Below are 25,116 nucleotides of genomic sequence, written 5' to 3'. Positions count from 1 at the left end.
AAGACAATGGCCTATTCTTTTTTTTGTTTTGTAAGCGTGAAACTGACTTGGCAGAAGTGCTTTGAAGAGGGAAAAATTAAGAGAATATACTGTACTTTATATGAAATAAAAGACATTTTTTATGAAACAAAGATGGATAAACTAAAGTGAAGAGCAGAAAAAAATAACATTAGCAAAAGTACGGTAATTATAATACAGATGTCTATTTGTTTAGTATTACAAGCTAGGGATGTTTGCAACATGATCAACATGTGTGTCTGTTATCTTGGCTGCTGTTTTCACAATGCAAAGTTCACAAATAAGAAAATAAATCTTAAACCTATTTGAAAACAGCAATTTAGCATTAGTATTAATACAATGGGAATCAACACATCTGGAATGTTATTATATCTGTGTTGGAATTAAAAAAAAAACTCTCATACCTACATCAGCATGCAGTATTTAACTTGTTCTACTCTGTTTTGATAAATAGTTATTAAATATCAGCTTTTCTGTTGCAGTTCTGATGCTTGTCTTCATTTCAAACACATACATCACTAAAACCCATCTGTGGACAGAACGAGTCTAAGTCATAGTAAGGTGTCACATGCCTTTTTACCCAGAGCATCATGCAGCTTTTTCAGCCTGCGTTCATTTATGGCTCTTACATAGCTGTCTGAGTGGATGATAGCCATGCCGTCCTGCACCATACCCATCACCAGCAAAGGGTTTTCCTCAACAGTGATGTTGGGACAGGGACAGCTCCAGTCTATCTTAGCAATAGTCACCTCCAAATGTTTGGTATTGAAGAAAGTCAAGCCCATCTTCTCATCCCTCAAGACTTCTTCCAAGCTAAAACGGGCTAACCCAGAGTCCAGATCCTCAACAAGCTCTGTCAGTCGGCCCACAATAGCAAAGTCACTGCGGCATAAGCTGGGCACCATTTTCCCCTTCACACGACAGGTCTTGCAAGGCTTCCTTTTTGGTTGCGGGCAGTTGGCCTCACACTCCTTTTTGGTGTGGAAGTTGTTAGCATTCCCATGGCAGCCACCATAGACAAAGGCTTGGCACTGTTTTGTTATGGAATTCCAGGACCAGCGTGCCTCCCAAGCTTTACAGGGACCTTGAACAGCAGGCAGAGAGCAGATCCCCATGTCTTCTCTCTGGCAAGAGGCTTTGCACTCCTCATAAGTCTCAAATCGGTTTCGGCTGTCTTCGCATCCACCACTGCTAAACGTCACACAGGAGCCCAGCTTGCTGTCATAATACCAGTCAACATGACGCTCTCCACTGCACACACTCAGGTCGACTTCCGCCAGGCAATCTGCTGGAGAGAAAGGCCGTCCCATGGGCATCTCAGGATCTTCAGAGAAGTCATCATCTGACCGGCGAATAACAGACAGAGGATAGTCTGCGCGAAGAACTCCTGCAGAATTCCGTGCTATACAGGTGTAGATGCCGGTATCCCAAACCTGGGCGTTATAAATTACTAGCTGTCCAATATTGGTTATAACCACATTGCCATACATCTGATCAGGCCTCATGACAAGGCGTTCACGCCGGTCACTTTGCTTTTCCCATGTTACATCTGGTCTGGGGACTCCAATGACATCGCAGTGGAAGTTGACTGTGCCTCCAACATAGATGGACTGGTGGTGAGGGTTGGAGTACAGCGTGGGAGGCATGGGATCCTCCTGGGAGGATGTTGGGGTTGGGTGAACTGTAGTGTCTTGAGGCAGGGGGCTGGTGGGGGGGCCAGCGAGGTAGAATCGACAGGGGACCACAGTTAGAGTCACCCCCCGGATGCAAGCTTCTGCATCCATATAGCAGCGGTTGAAATAGGTGAGGCCATCCGATGCACAGGTGAAGTTGGGTTCCTTCTCACACCGATCCTGGCACTTACAGATGGGCTGTCCATCCCAGATGTCACAGGTTGCTCCCTGCTGGCTGCAGATAAAGCCCTCACAGGTAGCTGTGGAGGCGGAGGTAGCATCACCGTTCCCTTCACCCTGTTCATGTGGCAGAGCAGGGGTGCCATCAGAGAAACGAGCAGCAACACAACTGTTGAAGCCACACACATTGGTGCAGCATTTCTCAAAGTCAGCACAGTCCTGAACGTACAATATAAAAAACAATAAGCATTTTAACATTTAAATGAACAAATCGCAAAATGCTGTGATGAATAAAATTAAAATTCATAGATTAACTCACCTCATCGATGTCGCATTCCCTCTCACATGTGCTTTGTGCATCAACCCAAAGATTAGCGTTCAGCTTGTTTGGACAAAATCCTTCGTGTTCAACTTTGGTTCCTGCCACACTTTCACACAAAGAGACCTCGAGTAAATCGCAAAAAAGGAGAGTCAACAAATATGCACGTGTCCATCGTACTTTGCTTGAGTTTGGTGCACTATGGCAATTTGCACCCTTTATATGGCTATCCGCGAGGAACTGTAGGGGAAAATTACGCATATTTGACCTTTTGTATGAGTAGACCACCAAGTAATTCCATTCCAACTTTGGGTCTTCACAACAGGAATACGATTATTGTCGATTTTCAAATGCGTCCGCCCTTTTTGTGCGTAAACGTGCGCTGAGTCACTTTTCTTTGCGCAGAGAGAAAAGTTGTATTCCCAATGATCAACACGAGTTCCCGTGCGCTGGACATTAAATTACCCAAATGTTTCAAAGTAATAAATAATAGGCTGTGTAAAATATTCGCCTTGGTAATCAAAACTTGTGCAATACTGAGGAAAAATCGACGTGTGTTTTGTCGAGCAGCTAGACAAACGAGCTGAACTGCACAATGAGCGGACAACGCAATATCAGCTTTTCAGCGTGAGAATGGAGGTGGAAAGGGCAGTCCCTCTATCCGCCCCCATGGTCGTCCAGTGTCTCAAACTTTTATGAAGCAGCACTATGCGCTAAGCAACTGGACAAACATTGTAAAAACATCAAAGAAAACGTGTAGTCGTGGTTTCAAGCTGTCTCACCATGCGTGCACAGACATACACATTCCGGTGAGAAATCCAATGTTAAATGTGTCCAGACAGAATTTATAGAGATGGCAATTGTAAAAGAAAAAGGTTAACTTGCTGTTTAATTTCACGAGAGCCGGTGGTTATTGTTCTTCTTCTTTGCTTTTTTGTAAGTTACATTCAGATGTTATACACGTTATATTTAAGCAGGTTCCGTGCACAAATGAAAAGGAGAAAAATGTAATAAGTCGTCGGTGGCGCAAGGCGGAAAGCGTGAAAACCAAACACGGGGCGTGTCGCATCATGTCTCGCAAAACATGTTGTTCACGTCCTCCTTGTCTAGACTTGGGTCAGTTTACTACCATCCCTCATTCACGCGGAGTTCAGAGATGCCACGGTCAGGTGGGAAGACATAAAGCGCCACATTTTCATCTGTGTGCGAATCATCTTTGTCTCGCTCCAGCTCAGGGGCAATGAGAAGCAGCTCCCCTCGTCTTTTCATTGGAAATGACCCTGCAACCTTTGGGTGACATTTGACCGCTGTGCATTCATGCGCTCCTAGCCATGTTAGACCAATATCCAAAGCTGGCCAATACCAAGAGAGCAGCTAATCAATTCAACCCCCCCACGGGATTTAATGCCTCTGACCTGACAAAGAGGACAAAAATACTCCCACAATTCCCACAGTGAACTTGATAAATGTCTGAATGAAAAATTTCCCCCCAATCTAAAGCACACAATAAATGAAAATAGAAATGCAACTTAGTTTTACTCTTTATTTTGACTGTTTTTGATGGAGATAAAATAAGAATTAAGGCTTCATCCCAATACACAGCGCTGATAGCAACAATCATTATCAAACATTTACATATAGTGCTTTAGATGTTCACCCAAGAGTTGTTAATCCATTGTTCTGGTCTCAATAAATCACATAGAACAGGAGCCAATAGCAAACATGCACCAATTTTTGTAGGCCCCCCATTAGCCGAATACATGTATTTAACCATGAAAATGCTGAAGTGGGAATTCACCAATGTTCTTTGAACGTGGAACAAAAATAAGAGTACAGATCAAAATTAAAATATTTGTTTAGATTGTTCAATTAATAAAAGAAAATATCAGTAGCCATGGTTAAAATACTTAACATCCTTTCTGAAATCTTTATCCAACCTTACATTGTGCTCGCATTATATCCACAGCACATCTGTAAAGAACGACTGTAAGTTCTTCTAGTATTCACACACATTTAACAATGCTGGGAAACTGCAGAAGTGCAACCAAATGTATGAAACTACTAAAGAATATTCCAACCACCAATTATTACAATCTCAAATATAACCACATGGCCATAGAAATGTAGGTGAATACTGTTTTACATTCAGAAATACATATCATGTATATAAAATATCTGCAAAGCAACCAAATTAAAAGATTCTTCTCACCAACGCCCGTTACAAGTTATGAAATATTAAGAACCAAGACACAAATGTTTAATGTTTTTTAAGATTAAACCCCCAAAATGAGCAAACAATCTGTACATGTTTTTGTACAAGGTTTCCTAATGAGCACAGAGCAATTGTTTAATAAGTTAACAGATTAAAACTGATCACGCTCTGGAAGGTTTAATCCAGTTAAGCAGTGATCCAAGAAAGAAAACAAGCTTTAGAGGTGTAAAATGTCAGAGCAAGTAAACAGTTGTCTGAAAAAATGAGTGATGGAGATACAGGATTATTTCAATGGGCTGAAATTTAAGTCTTGCCAACAAGCCAACTTGGCTTGAATTTTTTCAGACAGTTTTACAGATTAAGTAATGCCTCGACTAACATCATCTCTCAGTTAATAAATCCTAAATTCTCTTTAAGCCCTTGGCTGCTTGTAAAAAGATTTTCTCATGACATTCAATCTTATTTTAAAAACTATGTGAATTTTGAATAAGTTATGACAACTGAGGCTGGAAAAAAATGTCAATGATAGACAACACTGAAGCAGGTCTCCCCAAAACATTCAAAACAAAATAAGCATAAGAAATTCCTTCCCAAGACAATCACCACAGAACAAAACAAGAGCACGTAATGTATTTACAGTTTCAAGTCAGATTTTAAATACCAATAAACCTTAAAAAAGAAGCCCCTCTATTTGTTTGTAGTGTTAACCGGTGAGTTGTAATCCTCGATTCACATGTGTTGGTCCCAGGGGAATCTTATTCTACTTGATCACAGTGAGTTGCTGTAGTAGAGTACAGGTAAACGAACATCCACAAGATGGCACCAGCACGCGGAAAGAGATAACAGAAACCAACCATCCAAGTCAGTTCCCAAAAGGTCAAGGAAAGTTCACAGCTATATCCATTGCTGGCAGGCCTCCGTACTTTTCTCTGGCCTCATGACCTCTTGGAGCAACAACACTTTTAACACTGGCTCTATGGAGGAACCATCAGTCTGCTCTTTCACTATGATATCTTACAGTTTCCTTTAGGGGACAACGACGAGCTCTTTGGAGGACTCTGTGGAGGCCTGAAGGACTTTGAGCGCTTCAGGCTGTTAGCTTTGCTTCCACCACCGCTACCACCTGAGGCGGCACTGTTAGCCACAGAGTAAGAGCGTCCATGCATCATGACTGCATTCATGCCATTGGCCATGGAGAAAGACTTGAGGTGGGACTTGATGGCCACAGGGAGGGGAAGTTTGTCAATGAGGTGCACCGGTGTGCAGGAGACGATAGAACGGCAGCACAGATCTTGCAGACTGAAGACTGTGGAAACACAGGAATATGGATGAGCACGTGTCAGAGATCTGCAGTACTTATTAAGGTTTTTCATTGTATCCATCAAATTTACTAAGCAAGAGAATATTCTGCGTAACAAGAGATAGAATTAAAGATTTTTACTCCTGCAAACTTCAGTGTAAACTGTGAACATACATAAACCAGACAATTCTGAGTAGTTTACCCAGAATTAGTATCTTAACTAAGAATACTTTTAAAATAATAATCTTATATTTTCTCCATTTGCGAAAAAACACACTTGTGTTGTCATGACATTCAAAAAAACAAACAAACAACTACATAAAATTTAATTATGTAAATGAGAGTATATTTAATAAAACAAAAACTGTACAATAGAGAGCGTTTTAAATACAACATAAATAAAAATCTTAGTTTTCTTATCACAGAGCGAGCTTGATTTATGTAGGGGCACAGTAGAGACTACCCCGCAGTAAATGCTATGAAAACTATTGGCAGAAATGCAGACTGCAGATGACAATATAGAGATCACTTCTTAAGTCTTATCTCTTCTGCCTTTGAGGAAAATTAATGGCTACCTAATATTTATTAGGTCCAAGTCCCTACGATAAGCAGAGTTTCACCTTTGATCAAAAAAGTAATCCAGACACAAGTATAAATGCAAACAATGATGATGTCCACTACAGTGTATGATGTTCTGGGATTCAACACAGGATTCAGTACTGAAACTGATTTATTCACATCTGAGTAACAGAAGAAATCTTGCAGCAATGCATCTACATGATCCCCTTTCTGGAAGGATTTGTGTAACTATTACACAAAGAAAAACAAAACAAAATATGTTTTCTCCCAAGTCTGGTTAGAAAAAAATAAATAAATAAAAATATAGTAACGTAACCAGCTCACCTCTATTGGGCCTCCAGAATTTCTCCATCCCATGCCTCATCAGCACGATGCGTGAAAGCTCTGTGAAGGACTCGATGACGTTGAAGTTGCAGAGCGGACTGACCTCGAAGAATGTCATGCTGTTCTTTTCTGCGTAAGCTCGTGCCTGCTCCGTTGGAACCTGCCGCTTGAAAGCCAAGTGAAGCCGGTTTCCCACAAGAATCCGGGGCACACCTGGGGCATGCTGAAGGAAACAATATAATGTCACTGTAAAACTCGACCTGTAATGTGATACATGTGGACCAACATTAATAGTGGGTGCTGCAGTGATAGGCTAACTGTTGCTTGCATGCTTGGATAAAACACTGTCTGGAAGTTCCACAGATTTACAAACCAATGAGACAGATGGTTTGTTACACAGAACCATCGAGGAGACATCCATCTATTGTAAAACCTAAAGACGTTATTATCTAGGTCCTCATAATTAACTCAACTGCCCACATCAACTGTGATTTGGCAACAAGTACATGGTTTTCAACAAGGGTTCTCTCTGGACCACCCTTACAAGGTAATAATTTAAAAATCTACACACAAATTCAAAAGTATTTTCAAACCAGGTTTCTTTTAATTGCTTGAAATGCAAGTCACTTTCTCTCCAGTCCAGTTGAGTTGTGAAATATCGGTCCCATTACCACAGGGTTTTGCTGAAAATCATGTAATGATGTCGTTGCTGTATCATCAGTCAAGTTGGGTTGTGAAACGTCCGCTATATTACCACATGGTTTTGCTGAAATACTGGTTTGTTTAAGCTTGAGCTACATTAAAGTTTTCTTCAATTGAAAAACTTAATAAATAAATACGTTACGCTGTCATACCCGTCATCAATGCAGAGACTGAGATAGATGGCCTTGTCAGTGCTGCTCGTTTTCCTAAAATTCATTTTTAAATTTGCCTCTCTTTTTTTTTTTTAATTACCAATATATGTGAAGTTAATTTTGGCGCCTAGTTGCCTGAGGTTAAGGTTTGTTGCTGGCACTTGCATAACAGACAGTACATAAAGTACACACTATTAAAAGAGGTTGTAACAATTTGCCTACATAACTGAAACTGAAATGTTTATAAACAGCGCTCTGATACACACTCTGTACCAGAGATTAAAAAAAGATTTTCTCACACAGGGGACATCATGCATCTATATGTGCTTCCAGTATTTCTTTGTACTCCAGAGATTAGCTGAAGGAAATTACCTCATCAATTTCTCTGATCCAACGGTCAATGCCATCAAATGACCAGCCATTCGTGATGTCATACACCAGCAGGATGCCCTGTAGAAGAAAAACATTTATTGATTAACATAAATATTGAATTCCACAATAAGGAAAATATATATATATATATATATTTCTAATGGCTTTTCCAGTCACCTGTGCTCCGCGAGAGTAAGACCTGAAGATGGTGCAGAATCTGCCTTGACCTGATGTGTCCCTGTTGAAGAGGCACATAAGCACAAGCTAGAAAAATAGGCCTACTCCAGGTTTGTTCATTTCTACAGCCATTACCAGCTTAAAACACTCTGCAGAACTCTTGAAATGCCTCTTATTTCCAAGAGAGATGGGAAATGGATGCAGTGATTTTTTGTAAAGTGCATACATGTATAATATAATGAGTTTGAAAGTCAACGTTTGGCATAACCACCTTTACTCTTAAACATAGCCTGAACTCTCTTAGGGAGTATTCTTGTAATTCCTTTAGTTCAGGTATAGTTCTCCAGGCTTTTTAGGAACATCCCAAAGCTCGTCTTTGGACGCTGGCTGCCTTTTGTTCATTTCTATGTCAACATGATCCCACACTGGTGATGACAATTTGAACAAAACATCTACATTAATCCCTCCATGAGTCTTGTTGGCATTGATTTTTAGTGCAGTTCTTGTGTAATTTGGCACACACCAGCTTTATCTCCCTGTTTTCCTGACAGCCACTCTTCCACTAAGCCCATTTCAGAAGAGGTTTTGGTGTAAAATAAATGGATCAACTGAAAGGCCAAATGCATATATCATGTGATGTGTCAGGTCTTTGCTTTCTACTTATTTCTTAAAGACATAACTTTCAGATATTGTTCATCAGGTGAAAATACTTTTTAGGCCTGCTACTCCTTGTTTTGTCCTGCACTGGTTTAACTTCCTGAATTTTTTAAAGAAGTACTACACAACATGCTCCGATATGCAAGGTTTTCATCTAATCACTTTTGGAACCACCTTGTTGGTGAGAAAAATACTACTGTATGCTTGTCAAAATGTATTCTCTTTGGCATTTTTGGTAGATTACTAAAGAAATTGATTAAATTCTGTGTGTTTTGCAACAGGCTGCTAGTTTTAAAACGTGTTAAAGATACAATTTAAAATCACTTCTTTAGCAAGTTGTCTGTTGTGGAGACAACATTAGTCCAACCATTTAGTTAAAAGTCTTTTTAATGCTTGGATGATTCATAAATCAGTTTTAAATGGCTTGACATACAAAACAACAACAACAACAAACACAAAACAAAACAAAGAACAACATTCCTCTAAAAATGTGCAGGCACAAGGAGTGGAATAAACACGAGTGAAAAAGCAGCCAGTGTTTAAAGAAAACTTTGAAAGACCCTCTGAAAGCCTAGAGAACTACTGCCAGAACTGAGGGGTTGCTCAATAATTTTTCCTCATTAATATTCTTAATATTATATATTTATGTTAAAATAGTAATAATAAAAATAAAGAAATTAAAAACTTACCATAGCTCAAGTTTCACTCTCCTCCCATCCAAAAGAATTGTGGTGGTCTTGTAATCAATTCCTAATATCACACATAATCCAACACAAATCACATTACCGTTGGTCATATTTGGCTTTAAAGTCATCTCAAAATAATAAAGAAAAATCGATATTGATATTTACCACTGCTATACGCATAGGGAGACTCTACTGATCCGTCTTGCAAGCTGTCCAAGATTTCCCCCTTTCCAACATCGCTGTCTCCAACCAATAGAAATTTCAGGAGATAATCGTAGCTCTTGACAGGACTACTCTGAGTCCCCATCATCCCACGCATTGGTTCCGCTTTACAGAGAGCCTTTTAAGCTCACCAGGCATCCACTGGAGAAACCAAGCAGTCCCCGAGTGTGGTACCGAAGGGAAGACGACCGCGGCTGGGCTTAGCTAATGAGTTAGCTTGTGCACTACTTACGATTTAAGTTAACTATTACCTTTTACTTCGCACACACTTTGAAAAATGCAGCTATTTCGTTATTCCACTGAATGCAATGGAAAAACAACCCCGCGATTTAGCACTAGAACCCCAATTTAGTTCCTGTTGATGTAACGTCAATATTAACTGATCTAAACAACCACGGGTGCTAGCTGGCTTGTTAGCTAGCCAGTTAACAAAAACGACAGTAACGCATTCTACTACAAACTACAAGTACAAAATAAAAACGACTCTGTTTTGTCCTACATATAAATGTACTCTAATAAAATCAAAAGGCGATTTCTTCCCTTTGTTTATAAAGAAAATACCTACGAGGAATATTCCACTTTGAAGCAAAACGTACATCCACAGTGTACTGTACTATGTACTATGTTGGAACTTCCTGGTAAGGAACTGCGTCAGCATCATCAACTGCGTCACATCCTAGCACGATTTAAAGTTATAAAATTACAACAACAACAACAACAAAAATTATACTTTAAATCACCATTTCCTAAATACGATACGGTTATGAATTATCCAAACATGTGGACTCGTAAAAAGTACGATATGCATCTGTATGAATACTATGAATTAACCGAACATGGGCAACTCCTGCTAAGTTGTAGCCTGTGTTGATTTAGCCAGAAGCTAAATAGAAGCCAGAAGTTAAATGAACACCGTTTCCCTGTATGTAACAATTTGGTTGTGGGTATAATTTAGCTTTCAATTTGGGGAACCACCAACAGACCAACATTAAAAACATAATAAAAAAAATGGTGTCAAACTGTCAACCAGAAAGAAAATGTGAGAAATGTAATTGAATGTGTCGCTTTATTTTGACCATGTTTAAATAATAATAAAAAAGAAATAAACAAAAAACACAAGCAAACAAAACAAACCATATGAAAAAAATTATCATCATAAAAAACATCAAAAAGGATTAGGAAGAAGCATAATTTAACACCACCCACTTTCCACTAAAAAAAGCTGATTATTGCTGGCCACCACTCATTGGTTGGCACTGATTGTCATTTCTAGCAGGTGTGTGAATTCTTTCTGAACTGAAGAATACAAAAGCTGGCTGAAACACTGCTTTATTAGTTGAAGGACCAGCAGTGTGAGGCAGCCACTGGAATTTAAAATTGTAATAGTAATAGTAATGGGGCTGATGCAGGCTGGGTTTTTATTTCTGCTGTTTTGGTCTGCCTGTTTTCAGTTTATAGATAAAGCTGAGTATGGTGTGTTTGGGCAAGATCCTGAATTAGACCAGGAAAAAATGGAGACAGTGGCAGATGAAGATGAAACGGAAGATTCTGCACCTCAACTCAAGAGGAGTGCATCACATGGAGATCTTTCAACACCTGAAGCAATGAAGTTACCCAAGTATCTCAATGTCCCAGCCTCCTATGACCAAAAGCAGCTTTTCAAGCCAGAAAGAGGAGTCAGGCCCCTTCCTGAATGGGCCAGGAAAATATTGCTTGCTAGTGCTCCTGCTGCTCCTGTAACTGGAGGAGCAGAAATGGGCAGAGACAATGTGGTTGAAATTTTGTGCCATGTGGATAAAATGTACGTAAGAATCAGGAAAAGGGTCTTCAAATCCAGAGATGCATACAAATATTTGAAACTAGGTACATGCCCCGTTAACCAAGAAAATGAGCACTATTACTACTTTCTCTACTCTTTTGTAACTGGCTGTGGATTCAAGAAAGAGGTTGGTGAATGTCCTAATGTATTTGTTTCATATTTTACTGTGACAAACCAAATGGAAATGTTTATGTTCCAGAGTCATGCAGATTACTTGTCCATCAGCAATGTTCTCCGCTTCAGACAAACCACTCCAGTTTTAAGGGAAATGCCATTTGAAATTCCTCTGCAGTGTCGGTTTCCCAGGTAAGACTTTTTTTTTTTTTTTTTTTTTGTAAAAAAAAAAGATTGTGAAAGCCTTTCAATCAGCCAAGTGTCCTTAATTTTAAAATTGTCTCCAATTAATTCATTTTAACTATTGCAGGTTCTTTCACTCATACAAAGTTGGCTTCCACCCCAAACTGCGAGGAGGAACAGTTTTCAGAGCACTGAAACAAAAAAGAATGTTCAGCCTCACCCTTGTAGATGGTAAACATTCTAGACTGTCCAAAATTTGAATTCTTCAAATGGTAGGCCTTAAGTATGTTTTAAAGTAAAGACTTTCAAATATGGCTGGTAACACTAAATATTAAACTCCCAAAGTCTTCTATCAAAGTGGAAAGTAGCATCCAAACCTTTTTAATTCTAGGTATGAATGAGGAAATAGAAATTTGACAAACCTTTCTGTGCAAGGACTTTTTTTAAAAAAATTTTTATAGAAAGTACACCACAGACAAGCTTAAGTTCAAGCAAATGTTTATTTCATATACCATAACAGCTGCCTGTCTTTTATTTTGGCATGCAAATGTACACTATGGAGCTACAACAGCATCCATACTGGTGAAAGCTTAGGGAAGGATAAAATGTTCCACAAACATTTTTCAGAACTCATCACAATGCACTCAGTTAGCCAAACATATGCAGCAGCCTGATTTATTTTTGCCTTTTATTGTGCTTTGCCACTTTCACCCTACTAAAGCGTCTGGAAATAATGTCACTGGGACCAAAATCTACACCTTGGGACAGTCGATGTACTTTGAGGCCAGTGTACTTTACACCACAGCAAGCTCTAGAAATAAAAGGCTCTACATCAACAAGTGCTTCATGACCCCTTCCAGCAACCCAGACTCAAATCCTAAATATACAGTCGTTGACAACAATGGGTAATAATTTTACAGTATCATAATTAAAACTGGGGTGACTTGCTGCGAGTGGATAAACCTGTGATCTCCAATTCTAGCTGTATGATTGATGGCAAGGTGATGCTACAGTCAAAGTTCCTTACTGGTAGCTCAAAGATGGTGCAGAGATTGACTGTGGGAGCTGTCATCTTCAAGGACTCTGCTTCCATGATCTCATCACAGGTAGCCTCAATAGGTTGTATAGAAATGGATGCCATGAAATGCATTATGTAAACACTAAATGCAATGTCTCTTTAGGAACAGTACTTGCACTGTGAGATCTTTATGGGGTCACCTACTCCAACTCGTAATTCGAAGGCTTGTAACTATGATCCAGTGACTGGAAGGTGAGTTGGCTAAACTGAAATTCTACGATGTGTTACTTTTGTGCTTGCTATCATCAAATCTTTTGACCCCACTTTGTGTTTTAGCTGGAAAGAGCTCTACGGGTATGACACTGTGTGCGCTTGTTGTGAATCAACTTGCTCGCCACCACAGCAAAGGGGTAATTTTTTAAATTTACATGAGATGCAATAGCTTTTCACTCAGCTAAGCTTAGCTCATTGCAAGTTGAATGAAGTCTTTTTGATGCAAACAGACAACCAGACAGTCTTGCAGAACACTGAAGGCATGAAAGTGGTCTCACATGTGAGCAAATAAAATTTTAAACTTTTTTTTTTTTTTTTTTTTTTTTTCCCCCTCCACCAGCTTCTAGGAAGATAATCTCAAGTCACTCTTGGATGGTTGACTTGACCAGTGAAGATGAACATGTAAAGTCTGAGCCCAAGATGAAGTCCCGTGATGCTGGCATGTTCAACTTGGATGACTCAGATACAGAAAAACATAAGGACTTCCTAAACAATTGGGACCAATAATTTAATGTTTAAATGATCAGAATTGTTTTAAAAATAGCGGCTTTATTTCTTGAACTCTGCACAGTATGCCATTTATGAATGTACAACAACTTGTTTACTGTCAATGGTTCAATTGAAAATTAAAACTCTAAATTGCACTGTCGTCAAATGTTCAGTTTGCTCTTTCAGTATATTTTGCGTAATCATCAACCATCATGTATGCGTTTCTAAGCATCTCCTGGAAATGCATCATAGCGTTCCTGTACATGCAGTTATGTACCACAAGAGGATAGAAGAGATTCACTGGCTTTGCTCTGATTAATTCAGCAGGAAGTTCAATAACCTCAGTTAAAGAACTGCCAATGAGAATGTGTTTCAGTACCTTTTTCTCAAGGCTTCTTTCTATAAAGGATAGCAAGTCTCGTAACCTCGAATCAACACAGTTTGCGTTCCAGTGTCTTGGGTCTGTGGTGAGAAGCAGATGCATTAGGGCCGTTTTGAAATGAAAATCTTTCAGCGCACTACTTCCTGTCATTGCAGTCTGCCTCTTGTGAAGGAAACGTGCAATTTCAAGTGCTTGAATATGACAAGCATTTTCAGGCAGGCGTTTCGAGAGATGTTCTAGGAGATGGTCTTCATAGCTGGTTAAGGATAGTCTCCAGAAAGTATCTGCATCACTTGAGGACCAAGGTGTGATGAAAAAATAAGCATCATCATTAAATGTAACCACGGGATTCATACTAAAGGTGATCTTCTTGCCTGACTTGAACCTGATCACTAGAGCACCAGGAGCATCAATATAGTGAATATTGAGCTCAAACTCATACTTGTGTGAAATCAGTCTCCATGCTTGTTTTATAGTGCTCTGAAACCATCTGGAGACCAGTGATTTTGACAAGAAAGGAGTGTTCTTTGAGCACAGAAAACCATCACAAACCTCAGTAATTTCTGTCCTTACGTTCTCATTGTGGTCAGAATGCAGCAGGCAAACCATATCCTCATCTGCATCAGAGGTCTGACAGGGGCAATCTTGGGTTTTCTTATTTTCCAAAAGTTTTATTTGACCGCACACTGGCATATTTGAAAAATCCCTCCCTTTGTGGTTACAGAGCTGAATGTGAAAACTAAATGGCTTAGGTGGGGTCAAAGGGACAATGATATTACAGGCACTGAGCATCTGAAAGTCCTCAATCACCATACTGCCATTTTTACCACATATGGTCCTCATAGCATCTAGTAGGTCATTTGCAAATCCTTCCAGAAACTCATCCTTCCTCCACTTCTTTTGAGATGATTCTTGAACATATTTAGCATAAAAATCGTTAAGTGTGCCGATGTCTGGTAGCTGCACTTCATCAGCAGCGCACGTCACAGGGGAGGCTGCTATTTGTGTCATTTGGGAATTCCTATTCAGGTATTTCCAACAGAAACGGATCATGGAAATCACTGAGAATGTGTTCCAAATGTACCAGAGGTAATCTCTTTCCCATTCTGCAATTGATTTCTCTGAGGTTTCATTTTCTGATGTCTTGACATTTTTAAAAGGTGTGTCTTGTCCTTTGGAACTAGATATTTCCTTCTCAGGTCTTGCATGCTGCCCCTGTGGTTTGCCAGGGTCTCCAAAAGAGCTGTCAGTATGGATATCTTTTCCCTTTAGCTCATTAGCATCTTGTGATGTCTTTAAAGCAGCCTCTGGTTCAGCATTATCATTTTTAGGCACACTTGGATCTGATTTAGCTGTGGATCGGCCCCGTAGTAATTCATGATTGCTGCCATGTCCTTCTGACTCTAAAAGTTTGTCTTTTTCAGTGACGTTTTGATCAGACTTCTGTTCATCATGAAAGTTTCTGTCATGTTCAGTCTCATTTTTGTCTGTGTGTATTTTCTCACTGACAGGTGGCATTTCCTGGTCGAGTTTCTCTTCCTCTCTCAGCAGCTTCTCTTCATGCCTTTGCATGTCCTTGTTGACAATACCGTCCCATTCCTCAACTCCAGGGTCATCCTTTGGACACATTAGGAGACCGAGACCCACCACAAACACTCTCAGCAGAGTTTCTTGCATCGTCAGTATTGTCTATGAGTGAATTAAATGGCAGCATTCAGTCAATTATAAAAATGCATGTGATTAATTAGTGATTAATAAAACAAAACACGACTGAATCTAAAACCTTGCAATTATCCATTAAAATAATTCAAAAACAATGTTCCTGCTAGCAAATTTTACAGTGATGCAAGAAAACAGAGAACGAAGCAACTTCCTCTCTTTACTTATTTCTTTCTGTTGTTACTTTATATGCTAAATACTAGATTACTTTTTGCACATGACATTAAAAGAGAAGAAGAATACGCACCAGAAAGTATGTTTATCTCAATAATGCAACGCACTGAATAGGTATACAGACGGAACTAAGAGATCAACCTTGCACAGCCGCAGGTTCTGTGATCTCTTCCTATTTTAGATGTAGGTTGCCTTCTGTGACTTATTTCCTGCACACCCTGCCCATGTGCTCTGCTGTGACATTTTCCTGTGCAATAGACAGAAGAAAAGATAGCACAGACTTCCTGTAAATTCAACTGCAATTTCAAAATGTCAGAATTGAGCAATTACTTTGAATCGGTTAGACAGTTTTTACCAGTAAGCAGTATGAGGTTGTTTAGATCATTTCATAGTATACTATGAAATGAACGCATTTAGCCACCTACCTTTGTTCAAATAAAAACAATGGTGTTTTATATGCATGAATAGCAGAGAGTGCCTCTGTCTTTTATCTTCTTGTGGGTTTCTAACTGGTTTGTCAAGCTCTATTACAGTCAGTGGGTCCAGGTGCTCTAAAAGAGTTATGTGAAATAAAGTAATCAATATGTGATAACATTAGTAGTTATATTTTAAAAGTGAAGCCTTCAATTTGATTCTTCTGGTTTTGATTACGCAAGTGAGAACAGGCTGAACCCTCACCTCTTAGACAATTACATTTTCCAGCCAAAGCCACAGATATTTGAATGGGTTGAAAGTGTTTTTGCATGTCTTCGTTGTTACGACTACACATTAACACAACTACACCCTCGAAGTTCGGGTTTCTCGAATAAACCTCACCACACACTGCATGCATATTAGCAAATAAAGGCATTCCCAGAAACGATGGAAACTATATGTTCCCTTTAACAGGTGTACTTTTGAGAATGCGGGGTGAATCAGAATTTGTTTTGGCATCACACTAAAGACAGGTGCCTATGAAGGGAGGGGCATGATGACAGATGATGCTGCTCGCTTTGGACAGAGAGTTCGAGAAGCACCTTTCAGTTGGTCAGGGGTATGATGATTGCTAAGTACAACAGCAAAACTTCTATTATGGACACTGTCCTTATATGGTTTTTTTAAACCTTTGATCTATTCATTGACTCTTGTTTAAAGAGGTAAGTGTATTTTATGTATTTCTTGTATTTATTCCTCTATATTAAACCGATAGCCCAGTCCACATTAAAGCTGTTTTAAAGTAGAAGTCATAGTTTACAGAGATTATAATATCACTATTTAACATGCTGCCTTTAATAAATTATGTTTTATGGCCTAATTAATGAATATGCAGTAAGTTCCAAATGCTTTAAAGATAAGTAATAATCACTTTTAATAAATTTTGACAGTCCAGTGTTGTGATATTTCTCTACCTACTAAGCCTCTAATTCAATAGAAAAAGGAATGCAGAACCAAAAGTCTATTTATCACTTACTTGACTGCTTAATAACACATATAGCATTTGGCCTGATGGTTTATTTTCCCTTAAAATTCAACATTCAAATAGTTGTTTCACAGTATGGCACTCCAAAAGTTGATCTTTGCCATCTTTTATAGATTTCTATATCACATGTAAAATATTTGCAATTATTTTTTAACCATTAATAAAGATTTTACTAGAACCTATAATCATTTCTCGTAAAAATCTGATTTTATGCCTTTTTTGCCTTATCTTAAACATGTTACTGTCCTTTTTTTAACAGGTTTAAGTATTTGTGAACTAAAGACCCGACACATTTCTCAAGATGGATAAGTTTCGTATGATGTTCCAGTTTCTCCAATCCAACCAGGAGTCTTTTATGAATGGAATCTGTGGTATCATGGCACTAGCTAGTGCTCAAATGTACTCAGCGTTTGAGTTCAGCTGTCCCTGTATGCCAGAGTATAACTACACCTATGGGATCGGACTGCTTCTTATTCCTCCCATATGGTTCTTTTTGTTAGGTTTTGTATTGAACAATAATGTGTCAGTGTTGGCAGAGGAGTGGAAAAGACCCACTGGGAAAAGAATCAAGGATCCAACAATCCTGCGCTACATGTTTTGCTCAATCACACAGAGATCTTTGATTGCCCCTGCAGTGTGGGTGTCTGTCACTCTCATGGATGGGAAGAGCTTCCTCTGCGCTTTCAGCATCAGCTTGGATATTGACAGGTTTGCGAATTCCAGTGTCATTCAAGGAATGTCAGAGACGGAGAAGTTAAAATTCCTGGCACGTATCCCTTGTAAAGACCTGTTTGAGGATAAGGAATTAAGAGAGGCAGCATCGAGATACATCAAGTGTATATCTCAGGTATCCCATTGTTTATTTGCAACCCTGTGTGAGTGGTTTCTAAGTATGACTTTCTGACAAAATCAAGCAAGGTGTGCAATTTCTCTCACCACATTTATGAAAAATATTAATAGTAGCTAAGCTGGTGGCTATATGCCATGATGGTTGTTTGATAAGCCACTTCGATAGCAAACAAAAAACTTAACTTGTATAGCACTTTTCCAAACACATAGTTACAAAGTGTTTACCCGTTTGAAGAAAAAAAAAAAAGGCAGACACCACATGATCCAACATTCAGGCATTCATTCCAACATACACACTTCCATACAGGCAAATAGATGCAAACTATGGCCCAAATAATGGGAGAAAGATTAGGGAAAGCTACCCTCAATCAAGACTTTTTGGCAGTGGTTGAAAAGAAATCACTGAATCGGCTGAACTCGTAGGCTGACAAAGGCTGTTCCAAGGTTATAAGCTAGATAGACTCTGGTTTTAATGTAAAGCACACGGAACAAATAGGAGACCTTCATCAAATGATTTGAGTGATAAGGTCTCACCAGCTTTGATATACAGTGCAACCATAAAGTATCCTTTACTTGTTCCACAATTTTTTATGGTACAGTCTTATTCCAAAATGGATTAAGTTTATTTTTCTCTTCAATATTCTACACACGATATCCCATAATGACAAAGTGGAAAATTGCTTCAAATGTTTAGCAAATTTATTTAAAAAAACAAAACAAAAAGCATAACATGCACATAAGCATTCGCAGCCTTTCCCATGTCACTCAAAATTCAGCTCAGGTGTATCCTATTTCCACTGATCCTTTGTTAGACGTTTCTACAAGTTGATTGAAGGCCACCTGTTGTAAATTCAGTTGATTGGACATGAATTGGAAAGGCACACACCTGTTAAGCCAATGAAGAGAAGCCACTGTGGGAGAAATATTGACTTCTCTTCATTGGCTCCCTGTTAAATCCGGAATGAAATTAAAAATCCTTCAACTCACATACAAGGTCTTGATTAATCAGGGCCAATCTCATCTTAAAGATCTCAGAGTACCAAACACCCCCAGTAAAGCACTTTGCTTTCAGACTGCTGGACTACTTTTGTTACGTAGTGTTTTTAAAAGTAGAATGGGAGCCGGAGAATTCAGCTTGGTTCTTCTGTGAAATCAGCTCCCAGTTTGGATTCAGGAGACAGACACCCTCTCTACTTTTAATATTAGGCTTAAAACTACTCTTTTATACAAAGCATATAGTTAGGGTTGGATCAGGTGACCCTGAATCCTCCCTTAGTTATGCTGCAATAGGCCGCGGTTACTGAAGTCATGATGCATTGAGTGTTATTTTATTGTAGGGTCTTTATCTTACAATATAAAAAATGCCTTGTGGTGACTCTCATTGTGATTTGGTGCTATATTAATACCCTCAGAGAGAGGATTCTGTCGAGGTCCAAATGGGCACACTAGATCCCATCATCCATACATTTAAGTAGTTTGGAACCACCAGGACTTTTGTGGAGATGGCCGCATGGTCAATCTGAGCAATCAAGGTAGAAGGGCCTTAGTCATGGAGGTGACCGAGAACCCAATAGCCATTCCACAGAAATCCAGCCTTGCTCTTTCTCTCGACCCTGACGAGATTAAACAAATATGAAATAAATATTAACTCTTTGGCCTGAATGCCAAGCAATATGTCTGGCAGAAACTGGGCCAATACCATGCCTACGGTGAAGCAAAGGCTGTAAAATCTATGTACATTTTCTATTTTTATGTATTTATTCATTTTGATAAATTCGTAAGAATTTCAAGCTTTTTTTTTTTAACTTAGGAAAACTTATCATTAAGGGGTGGGCAGAATTTTGTGTTGAAAATAAATTTAACAAAATGTGGAAGAAGTAAAAAGCTATAAATACTTTCCTGATGCACTGCATAAGCAGGGGCCTGCTCATGTAGAGCTTTACGTGTTAATAATAGGACTTGCTATGAAGAACTGAGAGATACAAGTGAAAAGTGAGTTAAAATAATCAAGGCGAGAGAAAATTGAAGTGTCGACTAAAAGTTCCAGATAGTTAAGGTCTGACTTTTGAAATAGACTGGACTGGATGAGTTTAGACATTCTTAGAGATTAAGATATTAGACAGCTTAGAGATTCAAACTTTAGATGTTGTTCAAAGATGATACCAAAAGCTTCTTAGAAAATGATCTAATTACCGCCGATGTGGGGCCGATGTGCTGACTGACCTCCTTAGTGAAACTGTCAGGGCCAAATACAAGAATGTTACTTTTAGTAGAATTGAGAAAAAAAGATAACATTAAATATACAAGTGTGAAATAAACAGTGAAAACACTGCATTTAGAGGATACACCAATATATCTTCATCCAAAAAGCATATTAATAGCCAAAATGGGAAACATACACCGATCAACCGTAACATTATGACCAACTAATATTGTGTTGATTCCTCTTTTGCTGGCAAAAAAAAGTCCTGACCTGTGGATACATGGACTCCATTAGACCCCTGAAGTTCTGCTTTGGTATATGGCACCAAGATGTTAGCAACGGATCCTTTAAATCCTGTAAGATGAGAGGTGTGGCCTCCGTGGATCAGATATGTTTGTCTAACACAGGGGTCCCCAATCCCAGTCCAGGAGGGCCGGTGTCCCTGCAGGTTTTAGATCTCACAATGGGTCAACACACCTGAATCACATGATTAGTTCATTACCAGGCCTCTGGAGAATTTCAATACATGTTGAGAAGGTAATTTATCCATTAAAATCAGCTGTGATGGATCAAGGACGCATCTAAAACCTGCAGGGACACCGGCCCTCGTGGACTGGGATTGGGGACCCCTGGTCTAACACATCCCACAGATGCTTGATTGGTCAACACCTCAAACTCTTTGTTGTCCTTCTCAATCTATCCCTGAACCATTTTTGCTTGTTAGTAGGGCTCATTATCCTGCTGAAAGAGGCCACAGACATCAGGGAATACTGTTCTCATGACAGGGTGTAAATGGTCTGCATCAATGCTTAGGTTGGTAATATCAAGGTAACACCCACGTGGATGGCAGGGCCCAAGGTTTCCCAGCAGAGCATTATCAAAGCATTACACTGCCTCTGCCAGCTATCCTTCTTCATAGTGAATCCTGGTGCCAAGTGTTCCCCAGGTAAGCAATTCACATGCACCTGACCATCCCAGTGATGTCAAAGAAAATGGGACTCATCACACCAGGCTAGCTTCTTCCACTGCTCTACGGTCCAGTTCTGATGCACACATTTTTGGTGGTTGACAGGGCTCAGCAATAATAATAATAATAATAATAATAATAATAATAATAATAATAATGTGAGGCACTGTGTTTTCTGACACCTTTCTGTCAGAACCAGCATTAAGTTTTTTGAGCTACAGCAGCTCATCTGTGGGATTGGCCCACATGGACCAGCCTCCCCACCCTAAACTCGTCAGTGAGCCTTGGTTGCCCGTGACCCTTGTTCACAACTCTTCTTTCCTTGAACTTTTAATAGATACTGACCACTGCAGACCAAGAACACCACACAGCTGCAATTTTGGAGATGCTCTGACCCAGTGGCCTACCCATTACAATTCGGCCCTTGTCAAACTTGCTCAAATACTAACACTTGCCCATTTTTCCTGCTTCTAAAACTCAGCTTTGAGAACACTAATATATCTCACCCACTAAAGGGTGAGATGATAAGGAGATAAATGTTATGTCTGATCGGTGTATGAGCCAATCATGTTGTTCCATTGACACAAGTGCACAATAGATGCTCCTGAAAGTTTTAACATATTATTTTTTCTCTGTCTACTGTAACCACAACATGAATTTTATTCTGTGCTCTAGAGCCATAATAAAGCAGCTTTAGTTGTTAGTGGGTTTTTTCAGGTTTGTCCCTATGATCATAAAGAAAATAACTTTTATGGCCTTCTCTCCATTCATTTAGCCGTTTAAAAATAAACCCCCACATACCTGCCTAAAGATTTTGCTAAGATGGGAGCAAAGCGGTGAGCTTTGCTTCTTGAAGGACTTTGGTGTCATCCTTGCTGATTTACACCAACGGTAAAAAAAAAGACATTTATCATTGTGAGTGGCCAATGTTTGTGCTGACTACATCTTCAAACACAGCAGAATGAAGAGCTGAAAGATTTCAAGCTGTTTTAAGGGATCTTTCGAGGCTCTTTTGAGGGAAGTCTGGCTCATGTGATCCAATTTTTAATTATGCAGATTTCTTTTGTTTCCCTGGCAGAAACAATGTGGATAAACAGGCCAAAACCAAAATAAATAGAACACAAAATGTCGGTATTGTCCAGCTGCTGGTATCAGTCAATAATTTCTCCATTAAAAAGTAATGGTAGCTGAATTCCACAGTCTTGGTATTGTTCGTGCTGACTCATTGTCACTCGAGTAGCTGAATAGAAAAGACGTATTGTTACTGTTATTAGTACCACCTGCAGTTTTTCTCCATGGCGAGTCAAAATGACTGACAACAAAATGACAACACTGCCCTTAGCTGACAATATTTAATTTAAAAAAAATTAATTGGTGAGTTTGTATTTGGCTGTTTCAAGTATTGTTCGGCTGAACAGATTTAGATTTGACTCTTAAGCTAACTAAATGAATAGCTAAATAAGGAACCAAAGATTCACCATCTTTCTAAACTGTAGAGAGTTGTCCTTTAAAAGGCATTTACGCAATCAAATTGAATTCACAAAAAAATAATAATAATATGAATAATCTAATTAAATAAAACCATCAAAAGAGTACCAATGTGGGCCCTCGTGACCTCAGTGTCTCTAAAATCCTGGCTTCAGCCCTGGCTGTCATTTCACTGAACTATTTTAACTTCAAAACAAGGAAAACTAATTTTAGTTTCTTCGCTTTATTCCTCAAAGACTGCTCTTAACTTAAATCTCCCTGCCAGACTATAATTCACTTTACAGTTTGAGCTCACTGAAGCTTTCCTGCTGGCTTATTAGAGCAATAGATAAGCCTTGAAATTTATTATTCATGGAACTGGGACCTCTTCCACTTCTTCCAAAAACACCCACACTGTTATTTAGGTCTTTGATCAGCTGAAGGGCAATTATACAGGCTTAAAAGTAAGATATCTCTAAAAAGTCAGTTGATATACAGATTCTGTTAATGAGCTATGACGCTGTCAAGAAGCTGCTAAATATGCCTTCTTCACCACATCTGATTTTCAGTAGCTGCACAAGCACAGATAAATCAGAAGGAGTGAAGATTAGCAGGATGTCTATGTGTGATCCTTCTAACATCTATAGTTTGTTTATAGTGCATCATTAGAGAGCTCAAAATAGTGGTCATTTTGCTGGATTTATCATTTCTGCATTTCACAGGCATGCGGATGGATGGTTTTGCTCATGATGACCTTCGCTGCCTTCCTGATCCGAGCTATTCGGCCATGCTTCACCCAGGCCGCCTTCCTCAAAACCAAATACTGGTCCCATTATATTGACATTGAACGCAAGATGTTCGATGAAACCTGTAAGGAGCACGCCAAGAGCTTTGCCAAGGTTTGCATCCAGCAATACTTTGAGAACATCAGCGGAGAGATGAGAAGCTTCCACCGCCATCACAGCAAACACGACAGCGACAACGAAGATGAAGACACGTGGAAGAGTGATGAGGAAAAGCTGTTGGGTATCAGAGCCCAGGATGATATGAACAAAGTTTTGTGGAACTGGCACACCTGTAAGCCACCTCTGGCTCTGAGAAAAGAACATGAAGATGGTGAAAAAAAGGGGGAAATGAATGGAAACATTAACGGGGAAATAAATGGGTTTGTAAAGAGCCACACTCACGATGTGGAGAAAAAAGAGTGGGCGGTGTATTACAGTAAGGTCTAAAGAGTTCAAAGAGAAACTATTTTTTTCCAGAGTATTTTATTTGCGAAAGATAGAATATATATTATTGCATTCTGCACTGCAGTTTAAGCTTTATTTAAACGCACACTATTTTAACTGACTGGTTGACTGATGGTATAATCTATATGTATGTAGCTATGTATAATAGATTTTAAGAAAACAAAAACTGTCGACATATTTCTGGTTCACATACAGTTCAGTTTACAGAGAACATGTCTGGCACTGGGTGTAATCCAAAGTCTGTTGTTTTCATTTCTGTGTTTTATCTGTTTGTCATGAATTATTGTCGAAAACACGCTCTCATCGTTCCCCAAGGGACTGAGCTTGTGCGGAAATCTGAAGTCTGTAAATTCTAGGCTGCTAATAAGTGCTGCTTTATCAGGCTGATAGTAAAGCATTATTAGAGCACACTGGAGAGTTCTCATTGATAACACTAATGAATGTTTGTATTGCTCTCAAGTGCAAGGCCACCATAAATATTCCCAGAGCAGAACTAAACAGAAATGAAAACATCGCTTAGAAGAGCTCCGTTTACGTCAAGCACCCACTGTGTCTCGTGCAACCTATATCTTAAAAAAACGATGAAAAGTTGATCTTGTTAGCGATAAAGGACACTTATTTCTGTATGCACAGAGATTTTTCTGAAACGGCTTCTTGCCTTTTCTGCTGTGGCCTGTAGATGAATAATGGCAGCTAACTGAGGCTGCTGCGCACCTGAGATTACTACGTGGATTGTCTCTGAATATAACGCTACAGAAATACTGCATTTGCAATAAAGCAAACCTAAGATTTATGCAAAAACTAAAGGTTGCCGCAGTCAAAACAATTTACATGTCACTGCGAAAACAAGGTCTACATTTGCATCTTCTTTATTTGCTTGCTCAGCCCCAATTCTGTCACTCACTCCCTGGTAAACCCTATTTTACAATCACCGAGCAAACACTTTGCTTCTGTTCTATTTGAAAAGGCTTTTAAATATTTATTTCAGAAAAATGTAATTAAAGCTGAATATGTAACCTTTTTGATATACCTATATAAAGATGGGTAATAAAAAGCGTCTTATTACAGTGTTTGGCTATCATATGCCTCTAAGACAGCATCAGTGGAGCGTCCAATGCTGCTGGAAAGCTGGGGTAACTTTCTTTCAAAATATATTGTTGTCCTGATGGCGGTGGTA

At 39.2% G+C, this 25,116-nt stretch overlaps 5 protein-coding genes across 6 annotated transcripts; 2 read left to right on the top strand and 3 right to left on the bottom strand.

The window, feature by feature from the left end:
* Positions 1 to 14: 14 nt before the first annotated feature.
* Positions 15 to 2,668, bottom strand: wfikkn1 (WAP, follistatin/kazal, immunoglobulin, kunitz and netrin domain containing 1). Its single transcript, XM_086296699.1, has 2 exons — positions 2,191 to 2,668; positions 15 to 2,090 (listed from the first exon to the last, which is right to left on the bottom strand). The coding sequence occupies exons 1-2, from the start codon at positions 2,449 to 2,451 to the stop codon at positions 570 to 572; spliced, it is 1,782 nt and encodes a 593-aa protein (XP_086152825.1). The 5' UTR covers positions 2,452 to 2,668; the 3' UTR covers positions 15 to 569.
* A 1,051-nt stretch (positions 2,669 to 3,719) lies between these two features.
* On the bottom strand, positions 3,720 to 10,429 carry LOC147328376 (ras-related protein Rab-40C-like). The gene is made up of 6 exons (XM_086296689.1): positions 9,517 to 10,429; positions 9,355 to 9,415; positions 8,009 to 8,069; positions 7,832 to 7,909; positions 6,606 to 6,828; positions 3,720 to 5,708 (listed from the first exon to the last, which is right to left on the bottom strand). Exons 1-6 carry the CDS (start codon positions 9,668 to 9,670, stop codon positions 5,407 to 5,409), a joined length of 879 nt encoding a protein of 292 aa, XP_086152815.1. The 5' UTR covers positions 9,671 to 10,429; the 3' UTR covers positions 3,720 to 5,406.
* A 429-nt stretch (positions 10,430 to 10,858) lies between these two features.
* On the top strand, positions 10,859 to 13,629 carry zp3c (zona pellucida glycoprotein 3c). Of its 2 annotated transcripts, XM_086296688.1 has the most exons (9): positions 10,859 to 10,952; positions 11,025 to 11,519; positions 11,592 to 11,698; positions 11,817 to 11,920; positions 12,411 to 12,594; positions 12,672 to 12,795; positions 12,871 to 12,959; positions 13,044 to 13,117; positions 13,321 to 13,629. In XM_086296688.1, exons 2-9 carry the CDS (start codon positions 11,085 to 11,087, stop codon positions 13,485 to 13,487), a joined length of 1,284 nt encoding a protein of 427 aa, XP_086152814.1. In that variant the 5' UTR covers positions 10,859 to 10,952; positions 11,025 to 11,084; the 3' UTR covers positions 13,488 to 13,629. The 2 variants fall into 2 exon arrangements, with proteins under 2 accessions (XP_086152814.1, XP_086152813.1); XM_086296687.1 differs by having other exon boundaries at positions 10,902 to 11,519.
* Positions 12,217 to 15,932, bottom strand: LOC147328374 (inositol 1,4,5-trisphosphate receptor-interacting protein). The gene is made up of 2 exons (XM_086296686.1): positions 15,818 to 15,932; positions 12,217 to 15,540 (listed from the first exon to the last, which is right to left on the bottom strand). Exon 2 carries the CDS (start codon positions 15,526 to 15,528, stop codon positions 13,639 to 13,641), a length of 1,890 nt encoding a protein of 629 aa, XP_086152812.1. The 5' UTR covers positions 15,529 to 15,540; positions 15,818 to 15,932; the 3' UTR covers positions 12,217 to 13,638.
* Positions 15,933 to 16,751: 819 nt separating this feature from the next.
* calhm1b (calcium homeostasis modulator 1b) lies at positions 16,752 to 24,902 on the top strand. The gene is made up of 3 exons (XM_086297682.1): positions 16,752 to 16,880; positions 17,463 to 18,050; positions 23,412 to 24,902. Exons 2-3 carry the CDS (start codon positions 17,505 to 17,507, stop codon positions 23,919 to 23,921), a joined length of 1,056 nt encoding a protein of 351 aa, XP_086153808.1. The 5' UTR covers positions 16,752 to 16,880; positions 17,463 to 17,504; the 3' UTR covers positions 23,922 to 24,902.
* The last annotated feature ends 214 nt before the right edge of the window (positions 24,903 to 25,116 follow it).

The sequence above is a fragment of the Aulonocara sp. 'chitande type north' Nkhata Bay genome, linkage group LG6, assembly GCF_057382095.1.
Source record: "Aulonocara sp. 'chitande type north' Nkhata Bay isolate Kocher_YH1m ecotype deep benthic linkage group LG6, A_spYH_male_GT1.1, whole genome shotgun sequence".
NCBI classification, from domain to species: domain Eukaryota; kingdom Metazoa; phylum Chordata; class Actinopteri; order Cichliformes; family Cichlidae; genus Aulonocara; species Aulonocara sp. 'chitande type north' Nkhata Bay.
The sequence above is the reverse complement of the archived record's forward strand: the minus strand, read 5'-3'. Positions and strand labels throughout refer to the sequence as shown.

Bases quoted from the DNA above. Each gene is read 5' to 3' on its own strand.
- wfikkn1 (XM_086296699.1), bottom strand. From the start codon at position 2,451: ATGCGTAATTTTCCCCTACAGTTCCTCGCGGATAGCCATATAAAGGGT. The intron at 2,091-2,190 runs GTGAGTTAATCT...TTGTACGTTCAG, and splicing joins GGGAATGCGACATCGATGAG to GACTGTGCTGACTTTGAGAA.
- LOC147328376 (XM_086296689.1), bottom strand. From the start codon at position 9,670: ATGCGTGGGATGATGGGGACTCAGAGTAGTCCTGTCAAGAGCTACGAT. The intron at 9,416-9,516 runs GTAAATATCAAT...GTGTGATATTAG, and splicing joins TCCCTATGCGTATAGCAGTG to GAATTGATTACAAGACCACC. The intron at 5,709-6,605 runs GTGAGCTGGTTA...GTGTTTCCACAG, and splicing joins ATTCTGGAGGCCCAATAGAG to TCTTCAGTCTGCAAGATCTG.
- zp3c (XM_086296687.1), top strand. From the start codon at position 10,968: ATGGGGCTGATGCAGGCTGGGTTTTTATTTCTGCTGTTTTGGTCTGCC. The intron at 11,921-12,410 runs GTAAACATTCTA...ACCCTACTAAAG, and splicing joins CAGCCTCACCCTTGTAGATG to CGTCTGGAAATAATGTCACT. The intron at 12,960-13,043 runs GTGAGTTGGCTA...TTTGTGTTTTAG, and splicing joins TATGATCCAGTGACTGGAAG to CTGGAAAGAGCTCTACGGGT.
- LOC147328374 (XM_086296686.1), bottom strand. From the start codon at position 15,528: ATGCAAGAAACTCTGCTGAGAGTGTTTGTGGTGGGTCTCGGTCTCCTA.
- calhm1b (XM_086297682.1), top strand. From the start codon at position 17,505: ATGGATAAGTTTCGTATGATGTTCCAGTTTCTCCAATCCAACCAGGAG. The intron at 18,051-23,411 runs GTATCCCATTGT...TGCATTTCACAG, and splicing joins ACATCAAGTGTATATCTCAG to GCATGCGGATGGATGGTTTT.